We start from the raw sequence: 17,832 nt of genomic DNA, 5'->3' as shown, positions 1-17,832 counted from the left end.
ATAAAAAACTTTGACTCACCATTTTCCTGCTTCGGGAGAATGCAGTTGAAGACACCACTGCAGCTGTACTTATGGTTGAAAAATATGGTGGTAAAGACACACCTGGCAATATGGCGGTAAACATACGCCTGCCCACACACGCTCTCCAGGCTGCAAAGTTCTAGCACAGAGCTCTCCTTCTCACCACCACCACCATCAGTTCGCGCCTGGCGCCTGGTCGATGCATGGCTGGCGGTATCCGGCATAGCAGGCTGGTACATCAAGTAGCTGCAGTGGTGTCTTCAACTTCATTCTCCCGAGTCAAGCTCCGTATGAAGACATCCAAGAAGAAGATTGCCTGATGAGTCCAGCGGGGACGAAACGTACGTCGCAATCGAGCTATGTCGTTGCTGTGTCATCATCTATGTGCCATGCGCCCTTCTTGATGTACCAGCCTGGTATGCCGGATACCGCCAGCCATGCATCGACCAGGCGCCAGGCGCGAACTGATGGTGGTGGTGGTGAGAAGGAGAGCTCTGTGCTAGAACTTTGCAGCCTAGAGAGCGTGTGTGGGCAGGCGTGTGTTTACCGCCATATTGCCAGGTGTGTCTTTACCACCATATTTATCAACCATTATCCTGCCTATAATTGTTAGTCCATACATCCTGTACACACACCTTGTACACACTCTCTCTAACGGTCTCTAGGCTACACTGCAAATACATTAGATCAAATTTTCGGGCAAGGCCCATCATCAGGCATAAATTGCAGTGTAGCCTAGAGACCGTTAGAGAGAGAGAGAGAGAGAGTGTGTACAAGGTGTGTGTACAGGATGTATGGATTCAAGTATTGGCTACAGTGGAGTCTCCAAACCTTGAGAAAAGTGTAATCGTTAGTGTTGGACACAACGGTCTTCATTGCACTTATTCCGCAAATCAGTACTTGCTTTCCTAGGGCACCCTGTAAAAAGGCCTTAGGCCTGTGGGGATTGCCCTATTAAAATTTTGATGATAATAATAATAATAACAACGGATAACCTGTTAACTTATGTGTAATGATTTGCAATTTTTTCCCACCTAGAGAGCACAGAGTTTAACCACCCTGCCAATCTCACGCCCGTCTTTTCCTCTAGTACAGAGCGGAGAAGAAATAGCACCGCAGTAATGTTTCTTGAGTCAACGATGGATTTTTTTAGGCTACATTCTAATATTGTGCTGCAATGTGTTGAAGTAGTAACGAGGCGTTCTCAAACATAACCACTCTCTTCTGTTGTAAGTCAGGGGTAGAGTGTAGTGCGTGTGTGTGTGTGTGTGCGTGTGTGTGTGTGTGTGTGTGTGTGTGTGTGTGTGTGTGTGTGTGTGTGTGTGTGTGTGTGTGTGTGCGTGTGTGTGCGTGTGTGTGTGTGTCCCATATGGTGCAGTGGTATGTGCAGCGATTTCCAATCGGTAGGTTGCGGGTTCGATTCCCGACGATTATGGTCACACCCGTCTTTCTTCTCTTTCTCAGACTCTTCCTGACTTTTCTTTCATTCTCCTGGGTGGTTACCAACAGCCAGTGCATGCCGGAGTATGTGGTGTGATGGTGTGTGCGGGAAAAGAAATGAAAAGACCAAAAGTAGGGATTCACTGGCCAGAAAAAGGCACTTCAAATAGCTGTATGGTGTAGACCAGGCTGAATAGTGACGGTCAATTCTTCAGCCTTGCAAGCTGTTGAATGGTGCAAACCCAGCACAAGTTGCTATGGCTTCTGCCGTAGCATTGCTATCATCGCCTCGGGCGATGGGCGTCAAAAGGTCAAAAGGTGTGTGCGTGTGTGTGTGCATGTGTGTGTGCATGTGTGTGTGCATGTGTGTGTGTGTGTGTGTGTGTGTGTGTGTGTGTGCGTGTGTGTGTGTGTGTGTGTGTGTGTGTGTGTGTGTGCCAGCTAGTTTGGTTGGTGGGTACACTTATGCCAGATAGTGTTGGGCCTGTTGCCAACGGGCTCGGCTGCTTGAAGGTGTATTGTTGTACCTACCACCTTTGTTGGTTTCAGGGTTCATTTACTTCCTATTTGAAGTATACATACCTGTTAACCATGGACTGCTTCTGGCTAGATTAACTCTTGTGTAATCAATGGTGCTAGTGAAGCTTATATCAGATCCACTCTGATTTAGCCACCCACAGTAGTACCAAGTATTACCTTCACTGGGGGCAGGGGTACCTGCAGTTGGATCCCGGGACGGATACCCTGATGCCGTCAATCCTTTTTCTGCACCTTGTCCTCACCCACTTACTGAGGTGTGGTGAGCCCATAATTGGGATCATTTCAAGTCCGCCCTAGTTTGGGGATTTCAGGGGGTGTCGGCCGCTGGGTGGTTCAATAACCAATTGAGTCATCTTTCCAAGATTCCCTTTGAGTCTCTCTCCCCTCTCCTAGGGAGACCCACGTGACCAGTTTTGGCAGTGAGCAAGTACAAGTGTGTGTGTGTGCGCATGCGTCTCTGTGTGTGTGTGTGTGCATGCGTGCATGTGTGTGCGTGCATGACCGTGTCCAAACATACGTGTGCACGCGTGTGTGTACGCATAAACGTGTGTGAGCATCTGTACACAATGTCTTTTTGTGTCTTTTTATTTTTTCTGCCGCAGATTTTCAATACGCTGGTGACACGTGCCGAAGAGTGGCTGGTTGTCGTTGGCAACACCATGACGCTGATCATCGTGGGCAACAACAGAGTACATTGGAATCACTTCTTGACGCGCAGCAGCCGCTTAGCTGGGTTCTACAGCGACACGGGCGAAGACTTTGCCACTCTGTGTGACAAGACTTCCAGTATGCAGTAAGTCAAATGGCTGACTTGTTACACTGCATTTTATTGCACAATACTCTAATTTCAGAAATTTTAGCACAAGAGCAAGTATTAAAGCTGCCAAGAGTCACAGAGTGTGCAAAAACTCACATCACATGTTGGATTGGATTGGATTGGAAGAACAAACACGCATTGTTGCCTTACATAGCCAGCAATCGTATGTCATCACGTACATTCAAAATCAACATAATTTCGCGAATCGACCTTTTTTTCAGGATCACTTTTCAACGAGGACGAAGCAAAGTCGACCGAACGAAGCCTAGAGGAAGAAAATCACCCTCTCCACTTCACCATCACGATACTGACATAGATACGAGATGAAACAACTAAAAAATCCACAAGAAAACTGTACGGCCATCATCGCGCTGACTTTGGTCTGACTTTGGCCTGAGAATTTCTATCACGATCAAAAATGTACGAGAAGCACTCAAAAATAAGCCACAGACGTACCTTTATCGCTCTCTACTCCTTTTTCAAGGCACAAAAGTCGACTCTCCACTTTCAAACCAGGAACTAGACATACCAGTGGTCCTTTTCAGCTGCTCCACGAGCGCAGGAAATGTTCACCAAGGGGCGCAGAGCAGCATCCATTCCAGAAAAAGAGCTAAAATACGAGTGAGACTGCATGCTTGAGTACATGAGTACATGTATGAGTACATGCAGAAAATAGTCAATTTCAGCGTTTCTGCTCCAAACAGCAACTAGCTTCGACTAGAAACAAAGATAATACACCAAAGGATCAAACAACAACCATTTTCTGCAGTTTTTTTGCAGATGGCTTCCTTGTGCTTGGCCAAGCACGCCAAAAATCACACCTCGGAGGAGTACAAAAATTACAACTCTCAGATGTCCTCGATTGCTGGCCATGTTATTACATGAGATTGACTACAGGCACACATACAGTCAAACCTCTTCAGGACGAACACCAAGGGACCGATGGTATTTGTTCGTAATAACGGGAGTTCTTCTTATCCATATGTTTTACCCAGTGAATACACACGCAGGGTTTATCCAATGCAGTTACGAATACTATTTCTTCTTAGGCAAACATTGGTCTTATCAGTGTTCTTCCTAACGCGGTTTGACTGTATATAAGGAAAAAGGAAAAGATTTAAAAAATGTTCCAAGTACGATTTGTACTACGTGCACCGAAGGCTAGCGTGAGTGCAGTCCGAATATCTGCCACGATCATGCTGGTGAGTCGTGATCATGCTGGTGAGTTGTGGTGACTCGCGTAACCTGAGTGGGTTTCTGTCAGGAGTGCTGTTTTTCACCACTAGTCGCTAAAAGCGGGCTGGGAACGTACAACTGCGACACTACACCACGTGATGTGAGATTCGCTGTCGGCGTACCCCCGGAGATAGAAAGGGTGTCCAGATTCCAGAGTTGCACGCTCTTGGGAGCCTATGTACTCTTGGTGCTGGGATGACATCATACATACTATTAGTGTGAGGACGACATCATTATGTACTATTAGTGTGAGGTCATTCTATTTTTGTGAGGATGACATCATTATGTGACCAAGCCGCTTTTACGGGCAACAATATTTAGAATATAAAACGCAAGGTATTGTAAGGTGTTTTAAATGACATCATTATGTACTGTTAGTGTGAAGATGACATCGTATGTACAATTAGTGTGAGGATGACATGACACGTACTATTAGTGTGAGGATGACATCATATGTACTATTTGTGTGAGGATGACATCATATGTACTATTTGTGTGAGGATGACATCATATGTACTATTTGTGTGAGGATGACATCATATGTACTATTAGTGTGAGGATGACATCATGCGTACTAATAGTGTGACGATGACATCATACGTACTATTAGTGTCATGGGACTAGTAGTGGTCATCGCGTCTCGGTGCCTCAGGTGTCCAGATAGCACCTGTATACTACAGCCGGCGCAACGCACATAATTCACAACAAGACAACACAATGCTGAGAACTGTTTCACCAGCAAATCCCTGTCACCACTCTGCTGTACGGTGTCTGCTTACCACCAACCTCTGAACTATACTATAGTTCTGGTCAGAGAAATCCATCAAATCCCAAGGGCGTAGGAAGCAGTTTAATATTGGTGTGGCGAACTTGTGAGAGGGGGTCCGGGGTCCTCCCCCGGAATTTTTTTTGAAAATTGGGCCTAAAAGGCCATAATTTAATGCTACAGAATAATATGAGAAATAAGAATATGCATGCTGATGATACACCGCATTGTCGATGTAAAACATGGTACCTGTCAAGAGTCCACAAGCCATCAACAAGGTTGAAATGTAAAAAAAATAATAATAAAAAATTCGAAAATTTATTGGTCCGGCGACCGCCGGGCCTGTCGGACCGGTTCCTACGCCCATGAATCCGACGGCTCAGGGGGTAAAGTAGAGCCGTACTCAAGCGCACAGAGTAGTAGTATCACATCCTTTATTGCTGAACCCACAAATAATTGTGATACAGATTGTAAACCATTCGAGGAAGAAGAGAAAGCCATTAAAAAGAAAAGAAGAAAGAAAAAAAGGTTATTGTACCATGCCAGACGGCTATTATTAAGTCATGTACCAATTGTAGTACATGACGTAGTAGTTACGCACCTACAAAATACTTTGCAGGATAATATTTAAATTGCCTAGCATGCCTACAAATCCGCAGAGCATGCCAATGTTAAATAGGCCAACATATGAATACCGAAGGCGGTTACATGGACAGAAGGCGACATCGGTCGAGAAAAGATGGGCCTATTCTCTTTCGCAAGTAAGACGCTCTGCAACCACGGAGGCACGTGATTGACCACCTCAGCAAAACAAATGCAATTTTGCAGAGTAGTAGTGCATTTAATAGTAGTACTATTAATTTATTATTTTACTTGGGTATACCAAACAGACCTATGGCCTTCTTACAGGGTGCCCAAGGAGAAATTGTGAGCAGCTAGCGCGAAAAGCAGGCAAGGTCCGCTGGGATCGTATGATAGTGGGTAGTGCATAAAGCGGTCAGCACCAACACTGAGAAATGAGAGACTGTAGAGGCCTGGCCGGGACAGAGGGATGTGTCCAGTGCCAGTGCTATTTTACTCATGGGGTCAGATTGCTCATTGCAGGACCACTCACTGTTCAGTCATGTACCATTTTAAACGTGTGATCCCAGTGCAGCTAAGTCTTGCACCATCTCGCTAGCTAGCCATGCACCATACGTTTAGCTCTCTCGGTATTAGACAGTTTTCACAGCCATGTTAGCTCCCTCCCTCCAGTTAAGCTAATTTTCTTCCTGTTGAGGTTTGCGCTTGCGTTCATTTCCCTCCAGTTAAGCTCATTTTCTGCATGTTGAGGTTGCGCTTGTGTTCATTTCCCTCCAGTTTAGCTAATTTTCTGCATGTTGAGGTTGTACTTGTGTTCATTTCCCTCCAGTTAAGCTATTTTTCTGCATGTTGAGGTTTGCGCTTGTGTTCATTTCCCTCCAGTTTAGCTAATTTTCTTCATGTTGAGGTTTGCGCTTGTGTTTATTTCCCTCCAGTTTAGCTAATTTTCTTCCTGTTGAGGTTGTGCTTGTGTTCATTTCCCCCCAGTTTAGCTCATTTTCTTCATGTTGAGGTTTGCGCTTGTGTTTATTTCCCTCCAGTTTAGCTAATTTTCTTCCTGTTGAGGTTTGCGCTTGTGTTTATTTCCCTCCAGTTTAGCTCATTTTCTTCATGTTGAGGTTTGCGCTTGTGTTTATTTCCCTCCAGTTTAGCTAATTTTCTTCCTGTTGAGGTTGCGCTTGTGTGTATTTTGCCCAAACCAAGAGGCTTGGGCACACTGTGAAACAAAAGAAAGAAAGTCTTTCACCTGTATGTATATGTCTGTATGTGTCTGTATGTGTCTGTATGTGTCTGTATGTGTCTGTATATGTCTGTATGTGTCTGTATGTATCACAATGATACTTCACACCAGTCAAAGAGATAGCACATCATCTTTTCACACAATGATACTTCACACCAGTCAGAGAGATAGCACATCATCTTTTCTCACTATGATACTTCACACCAGTCAAAGAGATAGCAAATCATCTTTTCACACAATGATACTTCACACCAGCCAGAGAGATAGCACATCATCTTTTCACACAATGATACTTCACACCAGTCAAAGAGATAGCACATCATCTTTTCACAATCCCTGGTCGAGCTGACCACCCTTTGTCACCTTTTTTCCTTGCCCCTCCTGAATTGTTGACACCTTCACCTTCTCTGTGAGTGTCGTCACCCTTTGTCTTTAGACCTCTGTTTGTCTTCAGACCTCTGTTTGTCTTCAGACCTCTGGGGGTATATGCCGGGTGACTACTCTCTATCTGCTGTGCTAAATTAGCACGGCAGCTTTTAGCGCTCCCCTGGGGTAACCCCAGGCACTTTCCACTACAAATAGTAACAGCATACTTCAGCGTCGTTCCATTGCCAACGTGTGTGCCCAGTGGTTAGTAGGCTTGTGAACTAGTTGTGATGCTGTCTGATGGGTGCTTTGACGAGAAACGCTTAGCAAGAGGAGAGCTGCAGAGAAGATTACTCCTGGTTGTAGTCGGTTGCTCTGTCTGTCTGTGTCCATGTAGTACTTGCACAGCCTAGTCTCAGAGTGGAGTACAGCCTATTCTGAGAGAGAGAGAGAGAGCAGTCCAGTCTAGTCTTAGAGAGCAGTACAGCCTAGTCTGAGAGAGAGGGAGCAGTCTAGTCTAGTCTTAGAGAGCAGTACAGCCTAGTCTGAGAGAGAGAGAGAGATAGATAGAGCAGTGTAGCCTAGTCTCAGAGTAGTACAGCCTTGTCTGGGAGTAAAGACACAGTCTAGTCTCAGAGTAGTACAGCCTTGTCTGGGAGTAAAGACACAGTCTAGTCTCAGAGTTCAGTGTAGTGTAGTATAGTGCTGGCATTGTGTGGCAGTGTGCACTGATGTGTATGTGACTGGGAGAACTGGACATTGACAACGAGACAATGAGGTAATGTACATGTAGATATGGGTGTTCTTTTCTCATGTTCCAGGGCCCGCATTTCTGTGGTATGTGCATGGTACATGCATTCTTTACCCACAATCCCTGGTCTGTGTTTATAATTATCTGGCATTCTTTCCTCATGTGCCAGATATATTTCCGTGGTGTTATTTTCTGGTGCCTGAGTGCCACTCTCTCTAAGAACCGTGCTTGAATAAGAGATTTGATCATTGTGTCTTTGTTTGCGAATTTCTTCAGCAGGCTTTGCTATGCACTTGCAGATTATAGTGTTTGTGTGTGTGTGTGTGTGTGTATGTGTGTGTGTATGTGTGTGTATGTGTGTGTATTTGTGTGTGTGTGTGTGTATGTGTATGTGTGTTTCTGTGTGTGTGTGTGTGTATGTGTGTATGTGCACACACCTGTATGTTTCATGTTCTTGTTGTCTAATCTAGTGACATGATTGCGAATGCGATGGACCCGGAGTACATGGTGAGAAGGTCTCTCTCTCTCTCTCTCTCTCTCTCTCTCTCTCTCTCTCTCTCTCTCTCTCTCTCTCTCTCTCTCTCTCTCTCTCTCTCTCTCTCTCTCTCTCTCTCCCCCCCCCCCCCCCCCCTGTGCCTCTGTCCCTATCTCTCTACCTCTCAGTGTCCGTCTGTCTCTTTTTTTCTGTAGCATATTTTGAGTTGAATGCCGACTTGTCCTGCAGTGCAGCATTGCAAGTTGTTTTGTTGAACCATGGAACACATGCACAGTTCTCAGGCTGCAGTTCATCCAATCCTGCTGTAACCATGGTAACCAACCGATGTCTTTATTACATTAGTCACACCAGTATAGGGCACCAAGAACGGAGGGACTCAAGGCGCAGCCTGCCATTGTTCTCTAAAATGTTCAAATGCTAGTCGCTTTGTTCTCATTCCCCGATCATGGAGAGCATCATGCCATGCAAGCACACCACATACAAAGCAGTACATTGTGTTCTTAGATCTGCGAATCTAACCTGGATTGTTCTTCAGTTTGTGACGTTTCCAGCCTAAGTGTGCAAAGTGCCCTTTTAAGGCGTACATATCATGATACCAGCCCTGCATAAAAACGGCATGGACTGTGTACCATCTAAACTCAAAACATGTACTAGAACTGGCTGTGGCTGTGCGTGCCAAAGAGCAGCATTTCGAACATTTCAAACGCCCCCATAGCTCACATTGGCGGTGCAGTTGGCACGCTAGGTGAGCTAGTGGATGGTTCCGACTTCGTACATCTTTCTGCTCGGGTTGTCTATGGTGTTGTGGCACCAATCACGTTTCAAGTTGCAAGTGAAATGATAACGACAGCATCCCCAAATCACTACTAGGCTAATAGTTCTCAATCATCAAAACTCTCACATCCTTCTTGATTATGTGCTGTTGTTGCGGCTGTTGCTGCTGTTGCTGTTGTGGCTGCTGCGGTTGCTGCTGCTGCTGTTGCTGTTGCTGCTGTTGCTGCTGCTGTTGCTGCTCTTGTTGCTGCTGTTTCTGCTGCTGTTGCTGCTGCTGCTGTTGTTGCTGTTGCTGCTGTTGCTGTTGCTGCTGCTGTTGCTGCTGCGTCTGTTGCTGCTGCTGTTGCTGTTGCTGCTGCTGCTGCTGCTGCTACTGCTGCTCCTGCTGTTGCTGCCGCTACTGCTGCTGCTGCTGCTGCTGCTGTTCCTGTTGTTGTTGCTGCTGCTGTTGCTGGTGTTGTTGCTGATGCTACTGCTGCTGTTGCTGCTGTTGCTGTTGTGCCTGCTGTTGCTGTTGCTGTTACTTCTGCTGTTGCTGCTGCTGCTGCTGCTGCTGCTGCTGCTGCTGGTTTTGGCTGTGGTGGTGGTGGTGTGGCTGCTGGCCCTGCTGTTGTCGGTTGCTATTGTTGTTGCTACTTGCCAGCCTAGAGATCTTCCACGGGCCAGCACACTACCTGAGTAAGTAGTAAGTAGTAGTAATCGTAACGATGGTTAGTAGTAATATTACGATGGTTAGTAGTAATATTACGATGGTTAGTAGTAATATTACGATGGTTAGTAGTAATATTACGATGGTTAGTAGTAATATTACGATGGTTAGTAGTAATATTACGATGGTTAGTAGTAATCGTAACGATGGTTAATAGTAATATTCTCTTTGATATCATGTTCCATTGGGAGGAGGCCAGCGCCCTTCTACTCTTGTTGAGATGTGATTATTGGAATCAGCTGCAGTCTCCCCCCACCACCCCCCCCCCCCCCTCCCCGACACACACGTGCACCCCTGTATATGCACCACCCTCACACATGCACCCCCCCCCCCCCACACACACACATGTACCCAACACACATGCCCCCCCCCTCCCCCCCCCCCCCACACACACACACACATGTACCCAACACACAATCCCCCTCTCCCATAATGCTACAGACATGCACCCACCCTCCCCCTCCCCCCCCCCCCCCCCCCACCACACACACACACATGTACCCAACATACAATCCCCCCTCCTCCCCATGATGCTACACACATGCACTCACCTCATAATGCTACACACATTATACACAACACACATGCTACACACATGTCTTGCATGTTCGCCTCTGCAAGGGCTCATGCCTACAGATATGTCTGATTTCTCCTTCAGAAACCAACACAATATACAAATCCTTCGGCGGGCAGACCCTGAGATGCGAAAGAGAGTCTTCTCGGTTAGATTGGAACCTGATGTTCGGAAGCTCTACCCTCTCAACTATCAGCGGATATTGGGTTAGTGCACTCCTGCTCTGCTTGTTGTGTGTATGTGTGTGTGTGTGTGTATGTGTGTGTGTGTGTGTGTGTGTGTGTGTGTATGTGTGTGTGTATCTGTGTCACAACAGAAGGGTGCCAGGCAATGTATGAAGTGCATGCGGTGGTTGAGGAGCGCTGGAGGACTGGCTGTGCATCGCTGTCCTGTGTCCACGGATGTCCCCACTATATCTATTCGCCATGAATCTGACTCTTTTCGATGTGATGTTTGTCGCCGCTCTTTCCGCTCTCGTTCTGGTTTGAGCTGTCATCACTGTGACCGTGCGAAACGGATGTCACGTGCAGCCAGGAACAACTGCCGTCATGAATGCGAGCATTGCGAAAGACGGTTCTCAAGGCCACAGGACTTGCAACGCCATGCCAAATATTGTTGACTTTGCGATTTCTCTCTCTTTTCTCTCTTCTTGTCCTTGTCTCCCGTTTCTGGGAGCGGCGTGGCCCGATAGGGTAGCTGTACATAGTGGTAGTAGTTGTGTGTGTGTATGTGTGTGTGTTTGTGTGTGTTTGTGTGTGTATGTGTGTGTGTGTTTGTGTGTGTTTGTGTGTGTTTGTGTGTGTTTGTGTGTGTTTGTGTGTGTTTGTGTGTGTTTGTGTGTGTTTGTGTGTGTTTGTGTTTGTGTGTGTGTGTGTGGGGGGGGGGGGGGTGTATGGAGCCAGGTGTATGGAGCCAGAGTCACTGTCAGGAGCAGACAGTTTCCACGAATGCCACCAGCCTCCAGCTAGCTGTCCTCCAGACATCTCAGAGTCTCAGGAGGAGATGCCGCTCGCTAAATCCAACAGCCAGCCCTTGCCACCTAACGACGTGCAGCACACTCCTGTCGGCCGTCCAGAAGCCAATCACAATACCCTGCAAGCAGCGTACGAGGAGACTGTTAATTGGAGGCGAAATCTATTTATTGTCCCTTTTGGAGCATCTGGAAAGCACTTTGTTGAGGAGATCGCTCGACTAGTTACATTGTTTGCAGACACAGGGCCCAACTGTGAGCAGGCATGGACATCCGTAGCTGTGGCGTGCCATCTTCTATTGCAGAAGCCGCACAGTTCAGCAGGATCAACCGACCATGCTTCTCATCTGCAACGGAGACTTGCCATTTGGTGGTCTGGGGACATCAACACTTACCGTATTTTACCGGTTGTAAGTCGACCCCGGTTATAGGTCGACCCCCGTATCCGGAGGTCTCACTTCTGCGTTTTAAAGTTGCACTACCGTTATATACCAACCACTCCCTGCTATTAAAGGGGAAGTGCATCGATTTTTCAAGTAGGGCTCAGATGAAAGACAATTGGATGTCGGTTCCGATGGTATATCTCTCGCTTGCGTACGGCAAGGGAAACTTGCCATATCGCCGATTTCCTGATCCCGTTTCCATGGCGACTACAGGTGATGACGCACATTCTGCTTAGCTCCGTGAGAGAGAAGGTCGATCAGTGAAGAATGGTGTCATTTTCAGTTGTCTTGTTGTATTCACGAAGTGAAAGAAGTACTGTGTTCAAGGCTGTTAGTGCCGTGAACTGTTTATTAGTAGTCCTCTCCGTTGTGTACTGGGACGTGACACCGACAGAGGAAAGCTGGAGTGCGGAGACGTTAGCTGGCAAGCGAAAATCGTGACGAACCAAATGCTGAAATCTTGGTTGGGACAAATCAAACGTTCAGCATTTACCTCAACCAAGGACCATGCCGTTTGCTCTTTCCACTTCCTGAAGGTGGATGCGCTGCCTGCTGGAGACTCTCCTATCTCTCGTAACATCTTCTGAAGCCAGGTGAGACGACGAGTAGCGGAGATTAGCGAACGAAATAATGTCGTATGTTTTGAAATTTTTGCTGAACATTTCTCAGGAGAGATGGCGAATACCAAGCATCTTCTCCAAGTCTAGAGAAACCATTTCGTAGGCTACATTCCGCCTAGGGAAATGCAGGAGATGGCCTGGCTGGGGAGGACACACTTGGAGGAGAACGAAGTAAGTGATCTTGTTTGTTGTTCTTTGGTATTGCAATCTTATGTTTGACGAACATACGGCATGGTGCATAGTTGGTCGTTGAGTGCCTGCATGTGCATGTATAAGTGTGTGCTGATAAACACTTCCTATGCAAGAATCTGACACTCATGCTCTCTTTATTTCTTGCAGTATGTGCGCACGTGTGTGTGTGTGTGTGTGTGTGTGTGTGTGTGTGTGTGAGAGAGAGAGAGAGAGAGTGTGTGCAGGAGCAGCGTGGAGCATGCCAGTGTGATCGCTGTGGCCGTTGCTTTCTTAGCTGTGGCGTTCTTGCTCGTCACAAGTGTGTGGCTCAGCCCCCAACGACAGTGGAGCCGTGTTGTGGTGAATACTGTGTGTCCTGCGACCGCTGCTTCCGTTCGGTCCAGGGCAGGAATAGACACCGCTGCTGAAGCTCTCCCCGGCCGTACGTCAGTCTCGTGGCAGATGACCCGAACTCTCATTTTGTGTGTGTGTGTGTGGTGTATGTTTATGTATGTGTGTTGCTCCCTACGTAGACAAACTCTTGTTTTTGTGTCCCGGGCGCCATGGGGCGGCGTTCTCCCATTCTCTCTCCACTGCCCCTCCGGGCCCACGTGGCAGTGACTCAACAGGGCAAGTGTGTGTATGGTGCATTTTGTGTGCTGGCATGTCTGTATAAATATGTTGGACAGAATTTGTTCACCCACAACGTTCATGGAAAACCATGCTAGGTGTTGCTGGAACGTATGGAGTCTGCGAGCACTTACAATAACTTACGTCATGTCACAACAAAGAACGGTGCAGTGTTTGACCCTCATGTAAACATGATGGTGATGGTACCTCATGTAAGCTACCCATGAAGCTAGAAAGAACATCAGGTCAACAGAATTGTACCAGAGGAAAGCATCTATTGCCCGAACTTCTTCATTTGAAATGAACAATACCCTTCCCCATAGAGACAACATGCAGATGATGTGTATGGACAAATAATATATAAATAGGCCATTCACTGAGGGCATGGAATGATCTCTACGTGTAGATTGGATAGACACATGCACGTCTGCAAGGAAAGCATTTGTTCATGGGTTAGTTCATGGGCTGATTGAGTTCACATGGACTAAGTTCATACATGCCATCTCTCCTGAGATATGTTCAGCAAAAATTTCAAAACATACGACATTATTTCGTTCGCTAATCTCCGCTGCTCGTCGTCTCACCTGGCTTCAGAAGATGTTACGAGAGATAGGAGAGTCTCCAGCAGGCAGCGCATCCACCTTCAGGAAGTGGAAAGAGCAAACGGCATGGTCCTTGGTTGAGGTAAATGCTGAACGTTTGATTTGTCCCAACCAAGATTTCAGCACTTGGTTCGTCACGATTTTCGCTTGCCAGCTAACGTCTCCGCACTCCAGCTTTCCTCTGTCGGTGTCACGTCCCAGTACACAACGGAGAGGACTACTGATAAACAGTTCACGGCACTAACAGCCTTGAACACAGTACTTCTTTCACTTCGTGAATACAAGAAGACAACTGAAAATGACACAATTCTTCACTGATCGACCTTCTCTCTCACGGAGCTAAGCAGAATGTGCGTCATCACCTGTAGTCGCCATGGAAACGGGATCAGGAAATCGGCGATATGGCAAGTTTCCCTTGCCGTACGCAAGCGAGAGATATACCATCGGAACCGATATCCAATTGTCTTTCATCTGAGCCCTACTTGAAAAATCGATGCACTTCCCCTTTAACATATCAACAAATCATGTAAACATTCCTTATTGGAGGGTATGACGTCCCAATCCTTGAAAAAGGCCAATAAACTGGCAAACATGTGTACACATGGTGCACTCATGCATGCAGGGCAGGTCATTTTTGTAAGATTCTGATAGTTCCCGGTTATAAGTCGAATCCCGGTTGTAAGTCGACCCCCACCCTTTCTCCTTCTATTTTTAGTCGTAAAAGGTCGACTTACAACCGGAAAAATACGGTATTGCTTCAGTGGTGCATCACCTGCCTGCGAGGCTCTCGGACATCATACCGGTCACATGGATTGCGTGCGTGCGTACGTGTGTGCGTGCGTGTGTGTGTGTGTGTGTTTGTGTGTATGTGCACTCGTGCAGACGTATCGTGTGAGCATGCGTTCATGTCGACATCCATTTTCCTACTTCAGAAGTATACCACACTGGACTCTTGAACACGTGAACACCATGCATGCCAACCGTCCAGGGTTTCCCGGGACAGTCCAGGGAATAGGGTGTTTGTCCCGGGACAGTCCAGGGAATAGGGTGTTTGTCCCGGGACAGTCCAGGGATGTCCTCAGCGGCCAAAGTCCAGGGACTGAGATGGAACTTTTGAAATGGAAGTTCTCCTTTTATGACGCTTTTTCAGGGTTTGGTTGAACTTCTAGATCCGTCGTAAGTAGTGACACGGCATGTAGTAGCACGTAGTAGACAAAAATGAAAAATAAAAATACATCTGCTAATGATGGATGCGCTAAAAAAAACTGGTGTCCAGGGAAAGCGGTCTAAATCAAGAGAATTCAGCCTCATTGTCCAGGAAAAACTGTCTAAATCAAGCGAATTCAGCCTCATTGTCCAGGGAACGCAAGCCTCCAGGTTGGCATGTATGCAACATGTGTGTAAAATTGTTTGCTTTTGTCTCCTGGTGTGTGTGTGTGTGTGTGTGTGTACCTGTGTGTGTGTGTGTGTGTGTGTGTGTGTGTGTGCATGTGTGTGTACGTGTGTGTGTACCTGTGTGTGTGTGTGCATGTGTGTACATGTGTGTGTACGTGTGTGTGTACGTGTGTGGTGTGTACGCGTGTGTATGTACGTGTGTGCGTGTACGTGTATGTGTGTGCGCGTATGTGTGTGCATGTGTGTGTACGTGCACGTGTGTTTGTGTGTGTGTGTGGGTGGGTGTTTACGTGCGTGTGTGTTTACGTGCGTGTGTGTTTACGTGCGTGTGTGTGTTTACGTGCGTGTGTGTGTACGTGCATGTGTGTGTGTGTGTGTACATGCACATGTGTGCACGTATTTCAGGTGTGCTGGTTGGCTGGGAGGTTGAAGATTTGTTTGACATGCTAGCAGATGGCTGGCTTATGAAGTCTAAAGTGGAAGAAGTGGCAGTGGACCTTGGGTATGTTTCCAATCTAGCAGCTGCACGTTATACTCCGGATATACCTTGAATTGTCGAAATGTTGGTCCGAAAAAGGGAGATGTGCATTATGCTCAGGTACGCGTGTTATTCTCCATCAAATGCGGTATTTGCGCAGCCCGATTACCCCGGATTTCCCCTGGACTATCCCAGGTTACCCCGGATTACACCGGGTTATCCCCGGATTAACCCGGACTACCCCGGATTAACCCGGACTACCCCGGGTTACCCCGGTTCTACCCAGATTACCCCGGATTATCCTAAACTACCCACATCTTTCCACATGAACCTTACGAATCACATTTGACGGATTGTAGTCCGTCATGCATGAGCAGGTGCTATTGAAATCACCCTAATTATTGTAATGCCGTGAGTTCTCGCTCGAATCTAGTAATCAAAATGTCTATCGAAATCAGAAAACGCTCAGCTGTCGCCTCGAAGAAACCCGAAGGCGGTCCGAGGTCTGTGAACAGGTTCCCCCCCCCCCCCCCCGCCCTCCTCTCCCCTCACTTTACTCTACCCCGTTTCTCCATCTCAATGGTGGGGTATGCACGTGTGTGTGTGGTACATGTTGTGTTTGTGTGTTTGTGTGTTTGTGTGTGTGCATGCGTGTGTATGTGCATATGTGGATGCGTGTGTGCGGTGTTTTGTTGACAGTGTGGCAGGAGAAAGGGACACTCTGGATTATCTGGGTGATGTACTCAACAACATGAGGCTTGAACAGTCAGGGACTTTAGACCTCCCACCGCCACCAGCAGCAGCAGCAGCAGCCTCACCTGCACAGCAGCAGGATTATCAATTTCAGCGCGGTGCGCGCCAGGTGTCCAGCAGACTGTCCACAAGTGCCGCTGAGTTCATACCGCAGAGCTTCATGCAACAACAACGGGCCATGCAGGCAACACTGCCGCCCGACAACAATGACCTTCAAGTCGGCGATGCGTCGTCGTCCGCAGGTTCCTTGATGCACCAGGGTGGTGACCCTTCGCTCACAGGTGTCAAATCTACTCATTATGATCAGATGCTGCCGCCGATGGATCAGCCACCGTCACCGCAGCCGTCTTCTGGTGTTGCTACTGCTGTTAATGCTGTTAATGGTGTTAATGATGGTGGAGGTGATACTAGAGGTGATGAGAGGGCCCTGCCGACGTGGAATGCTGATCTTGAAGGTGACTTGGTGTGTCATTGTGTGTGCGTGCGTGCGTGTATGTGCGTGTATGTGCGTGTGTGTGTGTGCAGTGGGATTTGACTGAGGGGGGGTTGCGGCCTGGCCACGGTGGGGATAGATGACATCATGCTACTGTCCCGGGTCGGCCATTTTGAAAATGATGTCAAGAAGCCGTGAATCTCACACACCACGAAAAACAAAATGTATTTAAATCATTTATTGTACATGTATTTCCATAGCTTGCATCACAAAATTAATAATGAAAGTACATAGAAGGGATAAAGCAGTTGCCTCTGCACATGGTAAGTACACGCAGCTTTGCTTCAAAGTTCGGCAGGCCACGTCAACAGGAGAGAAGTTACAAATCGGGGCAGTTGCCTTCGGACTCCTCCTGGACAGGGTTCACTAACAGCATTCTCCGAGGATGAGCTGAAGCAAACCTGTTCAATACAGCATCCAGATCGAGGGGAATGCTCTTGTGGCAATGCAGAAGCACAAGGGCATTCAGTCGTGACTGCGTCATGGTGCTGCGGCGTTCCGTTTTGATAAACTTCAGGGTGGAGTTAGCACGTTCGACGCCAGCGGATGTCACAGGAATGACAAGAACAAGATGCGCGAGATGTTTGGGTAGAGTATGGAATTGGTTTCCTTGACAGTACTGGGGAGAGAAGTTGGATGTTGTCCTGCTGGGCGCATTTCCCACTTCTTCATCCACAGCTCCACTTCAGCTCTGAAACTGCTCTTGTCTGGGAGATCAGAAGCATAGGCTGCCTCTATGTTGGCAATGTGATCGGATGACATGCGATCCAAGTTGGCAGGGAGAAGGAGTGCCTGGATGGCCTTCTGGTTCAGGGAACTGAAACGACTGCCCATTTCAGAAATAACCGAATCCAGGAACGGCACGAAAACTGACCTGCGCCAGTACTCCTCTGCATCGGAGGCAGGCACATTGCTACGCTGTGTCTGGCGTGCTGAAGTGCGAGGAATGACCCCCCCCCCCCGCC

The 17,832-nt window shown here is 47.5% G+C and overlaps 1 protein-coding gene across 3 annotated transcripts in view; it reads left to right on the top strand.

Moving 5' to 3' along the window:
- The first annotated feature begins 2,632 nt into the window (after window positions 1–2,632).
- LOC135829035 (uncharacterized) overlaps window positions 2,633–17,832 on the top strand; it is a 32,543-nt gene continuing 17,343 nt past the window's right edge. Inside the window, exons 1-6 of one of the 3 annotated variants that reach the window (XM_065341441.1) lie at window positions 2,633–2,794; window positions 8,230–8,266; window positions 9,673–9,707; window positions 10,397–10,518; window positions 15,549–15,645; window positions 16,321–16,829. In XM_065341441.1, the coding sequence (XP_065197513.1) occupies window positions 2,661–2,794; window positions 8,230–8,266; window positions 9,673–9,707; window positions 10,397–10,518; window positions 15,549–15,645; window positions 16,321–16,829 (934 nt within the window). In that variant the 5' untranslated portion in view covers window positions 2,633–2,660. Of the gene's footprint in view, window positions 2,795–7,133; window positions 7,787–8,227; window positions 8,267–9,672; window positions 9,715–10,396; window positions 10,519–15,548; window positions 15,646–16,320; window positions 16,830–17,832 lie in introns of those variants that run through there. The other 2 variants (XM_065341442.1, XM_065341443.1) reach the window with 2 other exon arrangements.

The sequence above is a fragment of the Sycon ciliatum genome, chromosome 13 (genome assembly GCF_964019385.1).
Source record: "Sycon ciliatum chromosome 13, ocSycCili1.1, whole genome shotgun sequence".
NCBI classification, from domain to species: Eukaryota; Metazoa; Porifera; class Calcarea; order Leucosolenida; family Sycettidae; genus Sycon; species Sycon ciliatum.
This window is presented reverse-complemented; position numbering and strand designations above follow the sequence as displayed.